At 31.4% G+C, this 18,597-nt stretch overlaps 1 protein-coding gene across 13 annotated transcripts in view; it reads right to left on the minus strand.

The window, feature by feature from the left end:
- Positions 1–2,191: 2,191 nt before the first annotated feature.
- The window catches only part of LOC129317800 (uncharacterized), a 40,768-nt gene continuing 24,362 nt past the window's right edge, over positions 2,192–18,597 (minus strand). For 4 of the 13 annotated variants that reach the window (XR_008595052.1, XR_008595051.1, XR_008595050.1 and 1 more), the window contains 2 exons: positions 16,222–17,204; positions 13,743–14,403 (listed from right to left, as the gene is read on the minus strand). Coding sequence is in view for 7 of the 13 variants with exons in the window: in XM_054962184.1 (XP_054818159.1) it covers positions 2,418–2,899; positions 2,977–3,076; positions 3,357–3,473; positions 4,252–4,383; positions 4,478–4,579; positions 8,375–8,482; positions 8,671–8,751; positions 10,333–10,440 (1,230 nt within the window). In the remaining 6 variants the exon portion in view is untranslated. Of the gene's footprint in view, positions 2,900–2,976; positions 3,077–3,356; positions 3,474–4,251; positions 4,384–4,477; positions 4,580–8,374; positions 8,483–8,670; positions 10,288–10,332; positions 10,489–10,509; positions 10,817–10,905; positions 11,026–11,124; positions 11,239–12,205; positions 12,352–12,445; positions 13,091–13,737; positions 14,404–16,221; positions 17,205–18,597 lie in introns of those variants that run through there. The other 9 variants (XM_054962184.1, XM_054962183.1, XM_054962185.1 and 6 more) reach the window with 9 other exon arrangements.

Genomic DNA, 18,597 nt, shown 5'->3' on the forward strand with positions numbered 1-18,597 from the left:
CAATCATAAAACATAAAAAAGAAAAATAATTTTAAACACTTTCCTTTCTTTATTCCAAAAATTCAAAAATGAAGAAAATAATTAAAATTAAATTACCTTTTGCAATTTAAAACACACATATCAAAATTTCAGAAATTATTTTATTTGCAAAATGGTGAATTATTTCTAATTAATTTCTCTTCAAAAAAATATTTTCACTAACAACTTTCAAGCCCGAACTACGCGGACTTTGATCCCCATCACAGGGTATGCAGGCCTCATAGTCAGATTCTGAGTCAAGTCCATCCTCCCTCGTAAATAAATAAACATTTCTCACCTAATTCCTATCATTTTTATATCAAACACATGAATATAAAAGGAATAATTAAAATAATTATAAAACCATATTAATAGAGCACAACAAACTTCAGGTAACCGTTTTGACGAACGGGTGTTGTGGGGTACCTAACACCTTCCTCACACTCAACCGACTCCCGAACCTATTCTCTGATTTCGCAGACCATCCTTATCCTCTATTAATTGGTTTTCCGAGATTTCCCTCAAAATCTTGGTGGCGACTCCTCGTTCGATCTTGTTCCCGTCACGAAGGCCCGGACCTCCGCTCGTGCGCCGTCCACGTCGCATTTTTTCCGGGTGCGACACCCACCAAACATTATCCTTCATACTTATAACCTTCCCTATTCTTGAGGTAAGAAATTTTCTCATAGGTTTTGCACCAATTACTTTAGGTGCATAAATTCTAATTATTTAAGTAATATATCCAAGCTACTCTCTTCCCATCTTTCCTTAATAGTTTCTTTAACCATATTCAATCCAAATTAGATTTATTTAGCTCTAAAACTTATGACCCACACACATACACACACACACACACACACACACACACACACATTTTTATCAAACTTTAGAATGAACTTCTAACTTAAATTTGAATCTTCTCCCTCCTATAATAGCATGGCACAATAGCAACAGAAGGCAGGCATGCATAATTTTTTTTTCAATCACCCACGTATAGTCACAGACAACAATAGGGGAGCCAAGTTTTGCCACTTTAATCACCAGTTCACATGTACACAGAGCAAGAGAAGCCTAAACGTGAAACTTTCTCACCTTAACTCACCACGATAGAAAACAAGGATGAAGAAGTTGAAACAGACGGCCGAACGGGGGAGATATAAGCTAAACGCTATCACCATGCACAACAATAGAAGAAGCCTGACTCCACAGCATTGATACAAGCTTATAGCAACAGCTCTACCCTAGTTCCAATGCTTTGTAATTTCTCAGCCCAAAACAACACAGACAGAACAGCATGCAGAGAAGATGCAAAAATAGGGCGCACAGAAAGGAAGGGATAACGAGGCTCACAGCTGAACTGGGGAAGGAAGAACTCATGAGAAGAACCTTCTAGCTTCAACAATCTAGTCCTTTACTCCAGCCACAACTCAAACGTGAATGACACAGGGAAAGCAACAGATTGAGAAAGAAAACAAAAGAGTCTGAATGCATGAAGGAGCACCTGAACGTCACTAAGCAATGGCGAGCCTCCTCTGTCGTAGGTGATAGCCAGGAGTGAAGAGGGGAGAGATGGGTTGGTTATGGTAGAAGATTGGAGAGCAATATTGAACACTCTCGAATTCTGTCTCTCTCTCTCTCTCTATGTGCTGACTAGATAAAGAAGAAATAAAAGAGCATTTATCAAATGACGAAGAAGGCATGATGGTAATTTATATAGGATAAAACCAAAAGAAATAAAATTCCTTCTTGTGCTCTAGAGAGATTTTGAACTTAGGACCTTTTACATAAGTGATTATATAATAACCACTACACCAAGTCTTCTTCTTGCTACACATGTTCTCAAAATTAATATAATTACTATTAAAACACCAACTTATATACTTACTTATTATTATTATTATTTCTGGGCTATTACATTTCTTCTCTTGATAGGTTACTGTGGTTGGAAGCTAAGAATGAGTGTATGAGATACAGACCAGAAACACCAACTAGGATTTAGAACAGAAGTTTGTAATATATGATGAAGCAAGATAAAGAGGCTTTGCTTATATAATATATATGATGGAAAAAGGCATGATGCTTGGGTACACATTGTTCAAATATAAAACTAAAAATCATTATCAATATCAGATACGAATCATCATCCATCAAATTAGATTCCATACATCAGAGATTAATAAACTCTGTCCTGTTATTTAGTTGAATGTAGAGAAATATTATTTGTCTATGTCATGCATAACGGTTCACTCTTTTTAGTCTTTGTGAAGAGATAAATGGAATAACAAGGCATAAAGGAAACACACCTAAATGCCAAAAGGTCTATCCTCTGAACTTATTATTTCTCCTAATTCCTTCACCTTCATTATCAATTTCTTGCGATCTTCTAAGAGACCCAACCATCAAGAATCAATTGCTTCAAACTCACTTTGTGCCATCTCCAACTGTCTTCGTGCCACTACAAGACCCCCTTCAGCTTCCACTCTCTGCTTTTGAACTTGTTCCAAGGCAATGTCACATGTCTCAAGCTCCACCTTTAAGACTTGAATTTTGTCTTCAGCTGCCAAGACATCAGATATGTCCAAACCAAATACTCTAGCGTGAACTAAATCAACCCATTCTTTGTTGAATCCAAGAAATGCTATTTCATTTAAGTTAGCCTCTAAGGTTGACTTTTCTATTGCTGTAATGTTACGTGGAATCTTGGTAGCTAGCATGATCAAAATGTCAACTAGTACTCTGTAGTAGAGAGATGTTATTCGATCAGTAAGGTGCTCATGAGGCAGCACTAGTTGAGGATATCGCTTGGGTGCTTGTGCAAGTAAAACCATTTCACAAATCCTTGATACAGGAGCCGAAGGGTCAGCATCTTCACCTCGTGCTTCTGTCACGGTCAAGAAAGTTAGCAGAGTGGTATTGAAAGAATAAGTGTAAAGTTATCATGTGAAGAGAGACACTTACGATGATAGAGAGGAGGAATATTATCAGGAATGTTTGTTTTTGTGGCATTCTCTAATTTATGTTCCTCTTGAACACTAGAATCCCTTTCTTCTTTAGTATCCTGCACAAAATGGAAACAAAATTATGCAGATTTCTTCATTTGGTTCTGTACTTTAAAATGAATTATTGTTTATAACTATGTTAAATAAAGCTCAAAAGGCATACAAGTCTGTTAAATTTTGAGTCAAATGGAGTTGCCTTTGGTGACGTGTCTGTGGCACTGACATTATCAAAAATGTCTTTTACTGCTTCCTTAGTACTTTAACAAACATCAATAATATGTTATAATCATTTTCCAGAATACTTCAATTTCTATGGATAGGAAGGGTTGACAAACTTACTTGTGCATAATCATTTCCTGAGAGATCACTAGTTAAGTGAACTGCTGTCATGGCATCATCTTCTGAATAATTCTTTTCAAGACCTTGTTTCATTGTATCTTTGGTGCTCTGAGTAATCTAAAAGTAAGAAGAAGTGAGTTGTACTTTTTCATGTTGCATTAGTGCAGGAATTCTACCATTAGATTTTGCAACTTTATGAAAGACATGAAAAAGAATGTATATTGTAGTTCTATTTTTCCAAGTTCAAAAACCAAGAATCTAAAGGCATGTTATTTAGTTATTGAATATTCATTAACCACTAAAAAAGCAAATACAAGTGAGTAATGCCATTTTATTCACATTGGAATTTGTTGAAATTGTAGCCATTGATCATAGTGAAGCATGTAATCTAACATGCCCTTTCTCTGTATCTAAGCTGTATATAACATAAAAAAATCATAAAATTTATTTGATGAAAAACTTCGGTGATTCATGGAATATAATTTATCTCCTTATTCATTAAACAATTCTCCTTTACCTCTATACGTGATATTTAAGTCTCTTAGTTTAATAAAAGGAATAATTTCAGCAATTCAAAGATTAAGCCATCTAGTATATTTTCTTTGGTGAGACTTCTATCAATATATATATATATATATATATATTTGTGACTACTGCTAATGTGAAAGTTCATAAACATGAGTAAATTGGAAATCTTGTAGCATTTGTATGCTATTTGCTTACTATTTCAAAGTTACAAATAAGCTTTGTAAAATTTTTTATGTGATTATTTTAGCATTATAATTCCCATAATCATAATAAGCACAAGTGAAAACCATGCAGTTACATCAAGATTCTATATTAATTTTTGTTTTTAACTGGAAAGATTCTATATTAATAAGAATAATGCATTTACTTGTGCAATCATGGACGATGCTCTAAATTGCTTCATTGACTCTGGATCAGTTGATTGAGCTGCCATTATAGCTTCGTCTGTTGCAACATTCCTTTTAGAGCCTTGTTCATGTGTTTCTTTCGTAATAGAAACCTAAAAATCAAGAAAAAAGTTTCTCTTTCACTGATTGTTCTCTTCCAATAATATTCTAAAGTTCTACGTACGTATATTTGGATATAAAGCATACCTTTGTTTGATGAGGAAGATGAATTCTAATTTCACTTTTTCCTTCTCTATGTGTAAATTGATCTGTCAAATTTGGCTTAATCTTAGGTTGTTCATCCTCTTCCTATCATATTAAGTAAAAATGTATATAAAAGAGTTATTCAAATCCATTTCAAATTTCATAACAATATGCTCTTTCAAGTTTTTCACATGGTGAGATTCCATTTTGAACACCTCTAAGTATGTTAAGATATAACATGAGGCACCCACGTGAACTTATTGTGATCTAACCAATTGTACACCCACGTGTTTAGTTTCTATAACTAATGTAATAACCTTGACTAAATTTAAAATAAATAAATAAATAAATATATAGGTTAACTTACTTAAAGTATGTTAATATTAGTTTTGGGAATAAATATAACAAGTTAGAAACTTGGTCTAGTGGCAGTTGAGCAATCTTTCATACATGAGGTCCAAGTTCCAATCTAGAAGAGACCAAAAAGGAGAGTTAAATTTTTCTTTTTCTGGTTATACGAAATTACCATCCTGCCCTCCTTCTCATTTGATAAATTTTCTTTCATTCTTCTTATCCAATCGGTACACATACACACAGGGAGAAAGTTCGAGACTGTGCAGTGTTATTCTCCAACCTTCTACCATAACCGACTATCTCTCCCCTCTTTACTTCTAGTTATCACCGGCGATGGAGAAGGTTCTCCACTACTCAGTGATGTTTAGATGCTCCTTCATGCATACAGACTCTGTTTTTTTTTTCTCTTTTCTGGTCTGTTGCTTCCCTGTGCTGTTCACGTTCAAGTGGCTGTTAGAGTGAAGGACCAGGTCGTTAGAGCTAGAGGATTCTACTCAAAAGTTCTTCCTTTCCCAACTCAACCGTGAGCTTCGTGGGTTGCTTCACTAGTCCGTGCCCCCTGTTTCAGTTTTTTTTCCTCTCTGCTGCGCCATCTGCGTCGTTCTGGACCAAGAAAGCATAAAGCATCGGAGCTCGGGTGAGGCTGTTGCGGTGATCTAGTATTGGTACTGTGGAGTTAAGCTTCCTTCCCCTACTGTGCCCGGTGACAGTGCTGCTTGTCTTCTCCCCTGTTCAGCCATAAACTCAACATCCCTATTTTCTTTTCTCTCGGTCTATGGTGTTGATAAGGTGAGGGATTTTCAAGTTTCTATCCTTGTATCATTAATTTTGCTGGGTTGTGAACGTAGGCTTCTGTTGCTGTGTGTGAGAATATAAGTGCTGTGTGTGTGTGTGCTGAAAACGCAGAGGATAGTGTGTGTGCATTGCTATTATTGCTCGGTTATGTGTAAGTCATGGAAATTTCAGATTTTTCTGCTGTCACCTATACTGTTATGTAGAGAGGAGAAAAAAAAAATTTAAGCAAGGAACCCATCTGAATTTAGTGACAATATATGATAAATGTGGGTTGGGGGTTAAAATTTTAAGATATTCATCCTTCCTTGTGATTACAGGTGCATACATAAAAAGGAGTGTTTTAAATTAAATGGATATTGTAGTTGTATAACCAAGGAAAGTGATTGAATTAGTGATGATACTTGGATCAATTTTAAATCATAAATTTGGCTTTAAATTTTAGATGAGGATGGTTAATTTGGAATTGTTTCTAAAGATTAGAAATCTATGAAATTATTTTTATCCTGATAGGGGGTGAGGAAGAACGAGAGCTTATCGGAATTAAAAAAGGGATATCCTTAAGAATTTGAAGTTTCTGACGAGTAAGTGAATAGCATTCCCTTTAATTTATTTTTATGGGTACTTTTATTTTTAACAAATTTTCATTGAGATATTTTATTCTTGTGAATTACATTAGTTTTGAAACTTTATGATATTGATGCGAGACGTTTAAAGGAGGATATATGCATTTATTTCCTCAGGGAATATGTTTTAAAGATTTGTGGAATTATTTGGTTAATTAAACTCCAAATCCTTGATTATTTAGATAACGCAAGGTCGTATATTATTTTATGAAAGACTATTTTCAACAGGTTTTAAATTAAAATTTAAAGTGATACGTGTGAGTTTAGCATTGGAAACGTTGATTATATTTCAGAAGTAATTATTTTCTCGCATGTTTGAAACACGATTTTTGAGAGGACTCCAAACAGAACACTGTTGCTAACGGCAGTTTCATTAGCCTGTAGCGCGCTGTGGTTAAATACTAGCTAGTTTGTTTTGTGAGTTTTATTCTCATGTTTGGTATTCGTGGGCTTCGTACCCGCATTTGATTTCATGGCCTGAGTCGCGTTTGGTTACTTACCCTTGTGAGCTGTGTATCCATGTTTGTTTCATAGCTTCGGCTGCGTTTGGTTACTTACCCTCGTGGACTGATGTGTCCGCATTTGTTTTCGTGGCATAAGCCGCATTTGGTTATTTACCCTCGTGAACTATGTGTTCACGTTTGTAACCTGTTCCGTTGAGTTCTCAGAAATTTAAATGTTAATTAATATGTGTTTTCAAATTTTACCTGATTTTGACTAGTAATTCATTCTTATTTTACAAATATGATTATGACTTACATGCTTTTATAAATTTTGGTAGAATTACTTTCAATTTCTTGACACCATTATTAGAGATTGTCAATTTAAATTTTAAAAAATTTTATCATGGGAATGCTATTCACTGGAAAAAAAAATTATTTGGCCTCAGATAGGTTAGCTGACGCCGATTCCACCAACGACCTCAAAAAGGAAAAATAGCTATAGTGGGTGGACATTTTGATTGGTATTGTTGCTTTAATGTAAATATATAATTTGTATGTCTTTTTGATTTGAAAGAAAGAGTAGATGCTCCATATAGGTTGTTGATGAATCTTATTTTTGTTTGTATATTGGTTGCTGGCTAGAAGGAGCTACGCTCCTGATTTATACTGTTATTTGTAAAAAAATTTGTTGTAGAATTTTCAGGAGATCCTAGTTACAGGGAAGGTTCTGCCGAAATTTCTACAAAAACGTCGACACTTTCTTATGATAATGAATTTAAAAAAGTTATTTTAATTCTCATGTGATTTGATGGAATTTTATTCTTTTCTTGAAAAAAAATGAAATAAACATTCACTTGGAGGCTTACAGGAATGTGAGAATGGTTCACACCTGTGCCGGTCACCCTCTATTTTTGGGGCGTGACAACTAATCTGTTATAACTAAGTGATGTATGCTTGTGTTTGTTTCAATTATCAACTTGATCCTTCAAATTTACTTTTTATTAATTTGGTCCCTTAAGTTTATTTTAGTTATATCAATTTAGTTCTTATCATTTAAATATGAAGTAACATTGTTAAAATCTCCTAACATGAATAATGAAATATTGATGACAACCATGTAAATGAATGAATATAATTATTTAGATCTAAAAATCATGCTCAAAAATTAAAAAAAAGACAAAATTCTAAAGGACTAGATTACTAGAAAAAAATTAAAATAATTTGAGGGTAAAGTTGTTCTCAATTAGTTACATATGCATATCAAATCATCAAAACACTTTACGCGTTAGATTAATGTGAGAGTAAATTTGTGTTTTAAAACTTAAAAGACTTATAATATGATAATTTTAAAAAATATAAGAGACCAAATCGATAAAGTATAGACTAGGGATCAAATAAATAATTGAGACAAACTTGAGGAGTAAACATTTTTATTATCCTCAATATCTTTTATCAAATCTTCACAACTATAATCGCCAACCTCCTCTACAAGTTCTTTATGAATTGGAGTGATACCTAAGGATATAATAAATAATTGAATGGTTCACTAGTGCAACAATTCATTAATTAATTGATCTTACTCATCCTATATTCAATTATTTTCCAAGAAACAATTTAAATGTATAAATAACAAAAAATATAGATGTAATTAATGGTTTTAATATGAACACTACAAATAAACTTACATTTACCGATGGACTTGATGGGGATCCTTCTGCTTGTGAACTAATTGAGGAAGCATCTATTTTATCTTCCATAGGTGTAGTGTCTTCAGGAATACTTTCAATTCTACTCTGTACCAATACAGCAGGAACATGTAAGTATTTGATCATTTAATTAAAACCCTTTGATCCTTAAATCTTTTTTAAAAAGAGAGTATATAATAGTTGTTATTTTTTCCAATATTTAGGCAAGTGCTTGTGGTTCAGCCATTGGATGTTTGTCATAAAAAAAAAAAATTGTCAGTTTTAACTTTTGCAACCTCTAAATTTGATGAAGTTGTAGCCACTGATAACCCTGAAGTAAGGACCATATGAACAGCTTCTTTTCCTGTTTCTGAGCTCTGGATAACATAAACATGATAAAATTTGTTCAATCAAACAAGTTCATGAATTCATGCAATGTAATTTATCTCTGTATACTCTATTTGACTAATTATTCTTCCAACAATGTTTGCATATAGAAATGGTCTCTTCAAAACAAATTAAAGAATAAACACAAAAATTTCACATCATAATGAGATGGGGTTGTTGATGGTAACTTTGAAGTAGGAGCTACTTTTCCAACTTCCTTCTCCGTTTCCCTATAACTCTGAATTACACTAAAAGTAGCCATTGCTCTTAGTTCCTCTGGGTTTGCCATGATTGTTTCTCTTCCTGATTTTGTCTTCAACAAATCCTAAAACATATAATGAATATAGAAAATTGTACAAGTTTAAGACATTTAATTAGTATATTCTTAATCCTTTATTTAGAAAATGGTAGAAGATACACTAGCCAATATATAACCAATGGGAGCTCTTCTATGAATAAAAACAAGAGTTAATATCTAAGTTTTCATCATGTATGAAAACATGCTTTAAGTTTAAATTGTGAACCCTCAATTTTGAATTGATATTTCCAGGAAGTAATGATTTTACAAATATCATATACTATTACTCATTATAATTTTGATTAGTATTTTTTAAAAAAATTATTCGATTAACTTTATGCAATATCATATGGCTAAACAAAATGAAAGCCAGTTTTCTTGGCGAGAGGTTTAAAGCATAGGAAGAATCAGGACATGAATTATGCACATACATAAAAAAGGCTTTTTATCCTCAAATTTAAAGTTTGAACTATTCTTTAAGCTACTTCTTTGCTGGTTTCCTTTTCTGTTTCTTCATAGTTCCAAGTCAAACTGAAAGACATAACTAATTAGTTCACTAAGATAACATCGTCAAGACGCACATATTTTCTAAATCCAATATTCAAGTCCTTTTCAAATAACAATGAGACTATAAATAACAAAAAATAAAGTTCCAGCAGGATATATCGTTTGGAATATTTGTTGTTAGGAAAACAAAGGATACGCAGAGAAAGAAAAAGAAAACAAAATAGTTTATTGAAATTGAACTTCAAGTTCACAAATTCCAACACATTCAAATTCAAGTGACAAGAAGTAAATTTGTTTTTCTTATTGAAATTGGATAACTATGAAGCAGGGAGTAAACATCAAAGGGGATATACAGGCTACTCCCTATGATCAAGTCATTAACAAGTTTTGTCAAATAACATGTGCAACTATTTTTGCATCATTCTCAAATAAGAGATAAAGGAGCTTGGAGATGTCATTTTGATCAGTTTTGACTCTGAAGCCGTTGCTATTCCTACAACTTACTTTCATTGTTTCTATGCTCTGAATAAATCATTAATGATAGCATTTGTTTAATAAAGCAACTTCATCAATTGATATAACTAGATTTTGTTCAGTCCTTGTTTGTTGTATATCAAATATAAGTATGCATCGAAGAGTTAGTCTAACATACCTTATAGTTTTAACGAATCCATTTAAAAAAAAAAAAAATTGCAAGTTTTTCATGTGATGGGATATATATATATATATATATATATAAAGAGGTAAGAGATTCCATTTTGATCACCTGAAAAGAAGATGAAGTTGCTGCCAGTAACTTTGAAGCAAGATCAGGATCAACTACTCTGTTAATATCCTTCTTTGTTTCTTCACCAAGAACAGAGGTAGCAACCATTCTAGTTTTCTTATTTGAGGTATCTTCTGGAAAGCTTTAAGAAACATTCTAGGAAAGTACCAAAAGATATGTAAGCATCAAGTTGTTTTATTAGAATTCTTAGATCCTTTAATATTTGGTGAAGAATTCAAATATACAACAATTATCTTTTCTCTGATTGTTTTTCTTCTTGATTCCAACAGCATCAAATCCTAAAAGAAGCAATGAATAGAGAAAAAGGTACATGTTTTGCAGAAGATGAGATCTCTTGTTGGAGAGGAGTGATCAATTTTGAAGATGAGTTTCTTGTTGCCAACTCAGCTACCATAGTTGCTACCACTACATCCTCTGAGATAGGACCTTCTTGAACTTTTTCTTGCATTATGGGACCCATACTCTGAACAGCACATCACTGTAACTAATAAGATATCATATCTTGTATTGATAAAACTTAAGAATAAATAGTCTTTCTATGCTATAGCATACATCATCATCAAATGGTATATTAGTCTTATGAGAAGCTTTAATGGTGGATTTTGCTTCTGCAAGATCCTCATGTTGGAGCTGCATAGTCGAATTGCTTGTTTCACGTTCATCGTCAAACTCCTATTGGGAATATTAAATAATTAGCCAAAAATCATTTTGACTAATTTGAGATGGAACTTCTTATCATGTTGAAATTACTTAAATAATCTATAAACTAACATCTACATATGTCCTTCTCAATTGTGATTCAGCTGCTGAAGTTTTTGATGCATGTTTCTCTAAAGATGGAGTAGGGTCTTTAGCTTGAACTTCCATTAATGTTTCTCCCTTAATCTACAATATCAAAAAGATGCATTTTATCCATGGATTAATTTTGCTAGATTTTTTATGTGCACATGAGTCTAGAATATTCAACTCAACAACATTCTTACATATTACAAGTGTTGTTTTTTTTTTGTTCAAATCTTCAATAATTAACGTTAGATCTCAGAATGAGTTGAGGTCAGTTATTATAAGCATGTTAATTAAAATTTCTGTCAAAATCTTTCATAGTACATATTAATGATATAAAAAAAATAGTCCAAGTCATGTGGCATATTCCTTTATTTATTCTGTTTGGTACCTTCAACAGAATGCCCCTGTTCTTTTCTATGTTCCAATTAATAAGCACGACTAAAATCGTTATTCCATTCCACATCTTCTATTAAAATTAGCTTCCTTTTCATGCTTTGAATAATATATATGAACTATTGAATTAAATCTCCATTTGCAAGTATGTAGTTAAAAGAAGGAGAAGCTTTTTCAATAATTTTTTTCATTTCTTCCAAAGAATTTTTACAACCATCATAAGAAATAAACAAATTAGATGTGTAAAATATATTTTTGAAAGAGTTTGATTCATTACTCTCTCCATCCCTATACATAGTTTCAAAAAGTTTATTTTGTTTCTAAATATAAAAGGTGTCATAATATTTTTGAATAATTAAATAATTTTGCCCTTATTATATATTAACTATATGCTTTACCACCACCGTGATATTAACTGTAACATTATTAAGGGCAAAGCAGAAAAATTGTTATGGTTTTGTGTTTTCAATTAAACAACAAACTTTTATTAGTAAGCAAGATTCATTAGTTAAAAAATATCTTATATATAAAGATAGAAGGAGTAGCAAAACAGAAGACAGAAATTGTTAGTTTATTAAAATTGGAATTTAATCTCACTAATTCCAGCACATTTAGATCTGAGTGATCAACAGTAAAAATTTGATTTCTTCATATAATTATCAGTCTAACATACCTTTGCTAAATTTGATGATGAACCACTTGTTTCTCCCATATATGGCACAGCCTGAGCATTATCAGAATTGACAAAGAGTTGCTCCTCCGTTTTTTCTTTATTTTTTGAATCCAAATTTGAAGGTCCTTGCAGTTGAGAAGTAATTTCTGCAATGGGTTTTTTGATATTATATTAATTTTAATAGAATATTTACAGTCTTAAACTAACAATTGTGAGAAGTAATCTTTTTCAAATTCAAACCTTGATGATATTTGGGACAATCATCTACTTTAATAAGACGTCGCACATTTTGGAAATTGATCCCACTACAAATAGTAGCAAGCATTGGCAAACTTTTGAGTGTTATTGTCCTTAGATTTGGGAACACATCTTCCAGCACCATGTTTTCTGTATCATTCTGTTTGCACGTAAATACTTGCTCCAACTTTGAGGTTTCTTCTATTTCCAATTCCCGCAGCTTTGGAAACATGGAAAGTGTTGAGATGGAGAAAAGGCATTTCAATCTGTTACAACACTTGATCTCAATTTGTTCTAACTTTGGGAAGCAGAGTTGATGCAAATGATCCTCAGCACTCTCTTCAATGATGTCAACTAATTCATTACAATCACTTATCCTTAATGAGGATAATTGTGGGAGGCTTTTTGATATTGAGACAGAGAAGATTGCTCTCAGCTTCTCACATGCTTTGATATGTAGGTGGCAAAGATTGTGGAGGCTCAAAATATATTTGGGACCCTTACATATATGCCACAACTCACTCAGATTTTCCAAAATCATTGCTTCTAAGCTTCAATTTCCGGTTCCAAATTAAGAACATCTATATTGTAGTTGCTTACTCCAAGAAATGTCAACTTCTGCATATCCTTGATAATTTTCATCAAGTCCTAATAAAAATATATCAATTCAAAATTTCAGTATGAATTCAAGTTGTCGCATTCATGAATTGTGCAAATTCCCAATATGTACTATGATTAATGAATGTCTCAATAAAGATTATGAAGAGAGAAAGTTAATAATTTATTGATGCCTGGAACGCTTACAGGGACATTTTGACATGGATTATGCTTAATTATATCTACCTGATATTATATAATGTCTATGTACTTTAGAAGCTGATCCGTTTTTAATTGCCCATATTGGTAAACATATGGTGCGTCTTTCTTTTAAAACTATTTAGTAGAATTTTTTTTTATTTAATTTAAGGTTATCAATTACTTTCTCAATTAACGACATCTACCTTTAAGAATTTGACTAAAGGCACACGCGCGCATATATATATATATATATATATATTGAAGCAAACAAATTTTAAATGAAAACTAAATTATAAAATATCTATGTATGAAAATTTAGTAATTTCATGTCTGGACATGACAAATTTTTATGTAAGAAAATATATTCTTGATGTTTAACTTTAAATGCTAAGCAATCCGTTGTAACAAAAAGAAAAATTCCAAGAAATTAAAAAGGATCAAATAAACATAGTAAATGCATATTATAGAACAATAAGTCACTCAAATTAATGTGTTACCTCTGGAGCTTTCACATTCAATCGTATTCCTTGTAAGTAAGCCATCAAATCGGGAAAAGATCTTCCGCTGAACTCTTGACCATCCAAATGGATACGTTGTAGAGATGGCAAACCCAAATGATACTTCTTTGCACAAATATTGATCATCTTTGGTACATCTTTAAGTATCAGTGTTTCCAAAGCTGGGAGATCAATATGATGCTCATCACTTTCATTCTCATTTGATAAATAATCTCCACCATGATATTTTCCAAAAATGTATTTCAACTCAGTAGCTTCCCAGATTTTCAAATATTTTAATTTTTGAAAAACATTCAGAAGAGAGAAAGGAAATATAAACTCCAGCTTGTTGAACTCCCTAATTTTTAGATGCTCCAGTTTTGGGAAAATGGAACTAAAAAAATCTTCTTCAACAACATTAACTAATTCCTCACAGTCCCTTATAACCAACTTGGACAACTGTGATAGGGTTCGGCATGCAGAGACAGAGAACAGAGTTTTCAACTTTTTGTTTCTCCTTACTCTTATTTCTTTTAGATTGCTGAAGTTGAGAAAATATTGGGTGCCCACACTTGGGATGAGTGGTCTGTCAACATTCACAATCTCCTGTACTTCAGATTCCTTTGCTGCTTCACTTGCGACATCTTCCATATGCTCCTCAATTTCCTACAAGTTTTCCGATTGATAGAAATGTAAATTTAACATTCTAGTTTAGTGAAACTCAATAACAATGCAAATTCAGTATCATCATATTTTAACCAAAAAAAAAAGAATTAATGTACAAAATACACTCATTTACAAATATCAAATATTATTAACATCAACAAACTTATCTAATGATAAAACAATATCCAACTAACTTTTCAATATTTAGTCAGATGATTTTTTGTCACGGAAATCATTCTTAATTCATCAATGAAAAATTGTATGATATTGCATGTGCTCATATTAATTAATAAATAGATAACCCCCCACACACACACACACCATAGTCAAATAATTTTAAATTTAAATATAAAAATGATTTTTTGACATAAATTAATCTATTGACTTGTATGTATACAAAGAAATTTTTTTTAACAAATTTTATATATTTAATGTTGTTATATTTTGTGAGTGTGAGATAAATACACACACACACCCTGTCACACACAAAACTGCAGCAAACAGGCTCTACTTTTGCGAAGTATTTTAAATTTGAAATCTTCGTAAATATTAGTGAAAATTCAGCATCTCACTTTAGAGAAATTCAATATTGCCATATTTTAACAAAAAAGATAAATAAACACAATACGTTTGCAAATATCAAAATAATATTAATATTATTAAAATTATCTAATGATATAACAATATTCAAAAACTGACTTTTCAATATCTGGTGAGGAGACTTTGACCTGACCTATGAAGGTTTGTCACGAGAGGTATATTCTTATATATATTATCTATGAAAAAAAATTCATAATGATATTGCATGTGTTGGCAGGACTTAATAATTATAGAGAACCCATACATACATACATATATATAAATAATATATATATATATATATATATTATCATATCATAGTCAAATAATTATGAAAATTTAAATCAATTTAAATAAAAAAATAATTATTTTGACATGAATTTATTCACGTGCATAGATAGGAAAATCATTTCGAACTAATTCTGTATATTTTGAGCCAAAAAATTTAGAATTTTGTTCTACTTTTGTGAAATATTTAATTTAAATTTAAACTTGAAATCTGTATAAAGATAAAGCTGGATCGCTTTGAAAGCCTTCATTGTCTTGAAAATGTTTAAATATTTTGTTAACAATCATTCATTGTATAAAATCTTCAGAATCATCCTCAACAACATTCAGCTTGTTGCAATTCCAGATTGTTATTAGATGCTTCAGTTTTTGGGAAATGGAGCTACATGGTTCACTTGATGGTCATTAGAATCATCTTCAACCACATTAACTAATTCCACAGTGATCACACATTTCTAAACTTTTTGTTTTCCTTTACCCCTTCACTTGTCACATCTTCCGTATTCTTCCCATCTAGTTTCCTTTTAAGTTTTAAAAAATTGCCATTCAACATCACACCGAAGTGAAATCTTGTCCGCATATGTTCATATTTTAACCACACAAAAAAAAAAAAGGAACAGAAAAGGCACATCTACTGATTTTTTTTTTTTTTTACCGGAAAAAGGCACATTTAAAGATATCCAAATTAACTTTCAATATCTAGTGTACGGAGTTTGACCTGACAGATGATTTTTTTTCCTAGAAAAGTATATTCTTATATTATCCATAACAAAATTAGGATATTGAATGTTTTGTCATAGATTGCAATGCGCTTAACTCAAATTAATTATCTATAAAAATTCAAAAATTGAAATTATAAGAGAGAATAACTAGAACAATATAATATATTTTTGCAACAGAAAATAGAACAAGGTTGACATGCTAAAATAACAAGTTAAAAAGTGTTATTACCTTTTGTACTTCCATAATCTGTTGAGATGTGCATTCCAGTTGATAATCCTTGATACAAATGCTCCTCATATTTGGTACACCTTCAAGGGATAGCGTTTCCAATGAGGGAAGATCAATGTGGAGATCCTTGTATTCATTCTCATTTGATAGGCACTCTTCATGGTATTTTCCAAAAACAGATTTTAGTTCATGGGCTTCATAGATTTCTATAGATTTTAATTTTTGAAGACCTCCAAAAAAAGTGCATGGAAATATAAATTCCAACTTCTTGCACCGCCAGATTTTGAGCCGCTGTAGTTTTGAGAAAATGGAGGTACAATTGGGATGGCCATCATCCTCTACTTCATTTGTTATTATGTGCTTCAATTCTTCACACTCATCAATGCCCAACTGCTCCAACATGATGGTTGTGGCAATAGATACATTGAACAATGATTTTAATTTTGAACATCTCGAAAGTGTCATCCGCCTTATCACTACTAGAAAAATTAAATTTAGCGAGGGACAAATCCCTCACTAAATGCCATTTTTCGTAGCTAAATTGCATTTTAGCTACGAATTTTGTGCTAAATTCGTAGCTAAAAAAAAGCTCGCTAAATTTAGTGAGGAATTGTATTTCCCTTACTAATTAGCGAGGGATTCAATCTCTCGCTAAAATTAGCTAGGGACTGAATCCCTCGCTAAATATGCTTATATTTAAAAATAATTATGCCACATCACCCGCCATGTGTGATGTCAATTTATGACATGTCATCAACAACCTCATGCTTTGTCAACCACCATGTCACCTACCATCTCGTGCCCTATCACCCACTACATGTGCGACAACTCATGACACGTTATTGTCCACCTTGCGCTATGTCACTTGCTCCTTACCATATCATATATTCATCATGTTTATGCCAAAGCCAAGGTTTGAACCCTTGACCTCATATCTTCCAAGCTTTATGCTCTCCTTCTTTGCCAGTTGAACTGAAAGGCACCTACAAGCATTATATGATAAATTAAATATATATATATATATATATATTATTTAACTACATAAATATATCAAATAATATATTATAAAAATACACACATATACATATTAAATTTTATTTTCAATTATTAATATGTTAAAAATATTTATATTTTATTTAAATTATTCTTTATATTATATTTTTAATAAAATATTATTTTATTAATGAAAATCAACTTAAAATAAAGAAAATATTAAATAATTTTATTATGAATATTTTAGTTAATTTTTAAATTTAATTATTATTTTTAAATGAAAATAATTAAATGTATAATTAAAAGTCATTGTTAAAAAGTAATTTTTTTTGTAATAATTAGCTAGGGATAGAATCCTTCGCTAATTATCTTATTTTAGAGAGGGATTGACAGTCCCTCGCTATTTTCCTCGCTAATTCTCTTATTTTAAAAAGGGATTGACAATCCCTCGCTAATTTCCTCGCTAATTTTAAGTCAAGCTACGAAATCAACATCCCTCGCTAATTTCCTCACTAACTTGGTATTTTAGAGAGGAATAGATGATCCCTCACTAAATTTCCTCGCTAATTTGTATTTTTCTAATAGTGTATATTTTGTAGGTTTAATGGTTGTCTCATAAGACACTCAGCTGTATAAAATGTGTCAATCCTTTTGCTTGATGCACAGAATTCCTGTACAACCAATCAATTAGTAAAAGCATGATTCTTATATTCAACATTTATATACTTATTTTCTTTATATCATTTAGTCCTACATCTGAATAAAAAATCTGATTAAAAGCATCAATGAACCAAAAGATATGTTGGATCGTAAAATACATGAAATACAAAATAAATGTGTCAAGAATAATATATTATACATTTTCATTTATAAGATTGGGGGCAGTTATGATGTAATTTACAAGGTGTTAAATTAATGAGATACCCGTTGGACTTAAACATTCGCATCCATGCTTGTAGTCAAATAATAAAAAAAATGAAAAACGTCACATATAATTAAGCAGTTATTAACTAAAATCCTTCGCTAAGTTAATGATTCGCCCATTATTACTATGTTTAAATTTGAAATTTGTAAACTATCCAAACAAAAAAATTTAAATATTTAAATTTTAAATGTGAAATTTGTAATGTGAGATTTTAAATTTAAAATATAAATTCAAATCCACCAATCCCAACACTATCTATTTGTAGCATACTACTTTAGTCACTAGCAAACCCAGAGGCAAAAAAAAAAAAAAAAATCCTGGATAGATGTCTAATTTCAACAAAAAAAAAATAACGGTATCTAAATATGAGTAAACTTATTTAAATATTCAAAATAATTAATATAAAATAGAGATTTTGAACCAATTACAGATCAAATTAAGGATTTTGATGTAAACGA

Source organism: Prosopis cineraria, unplaced genomic scaffold (assembly GCF_029017545.1).
Source record: "Prosopis cineraria cultivar Desert tree isolate PC_DT_omini unplaced genomic scaffold, ASM2901754v1 PC8, whole genome shotgun sequence".
NCBI classification, from domain to species: domain Eukaryota; kingdom Viridiplantae; phylum Streptophyta; class Magnoliopsida; order Fabales; family Fabaceae; genus Prosopis; species Prosopis cineraria.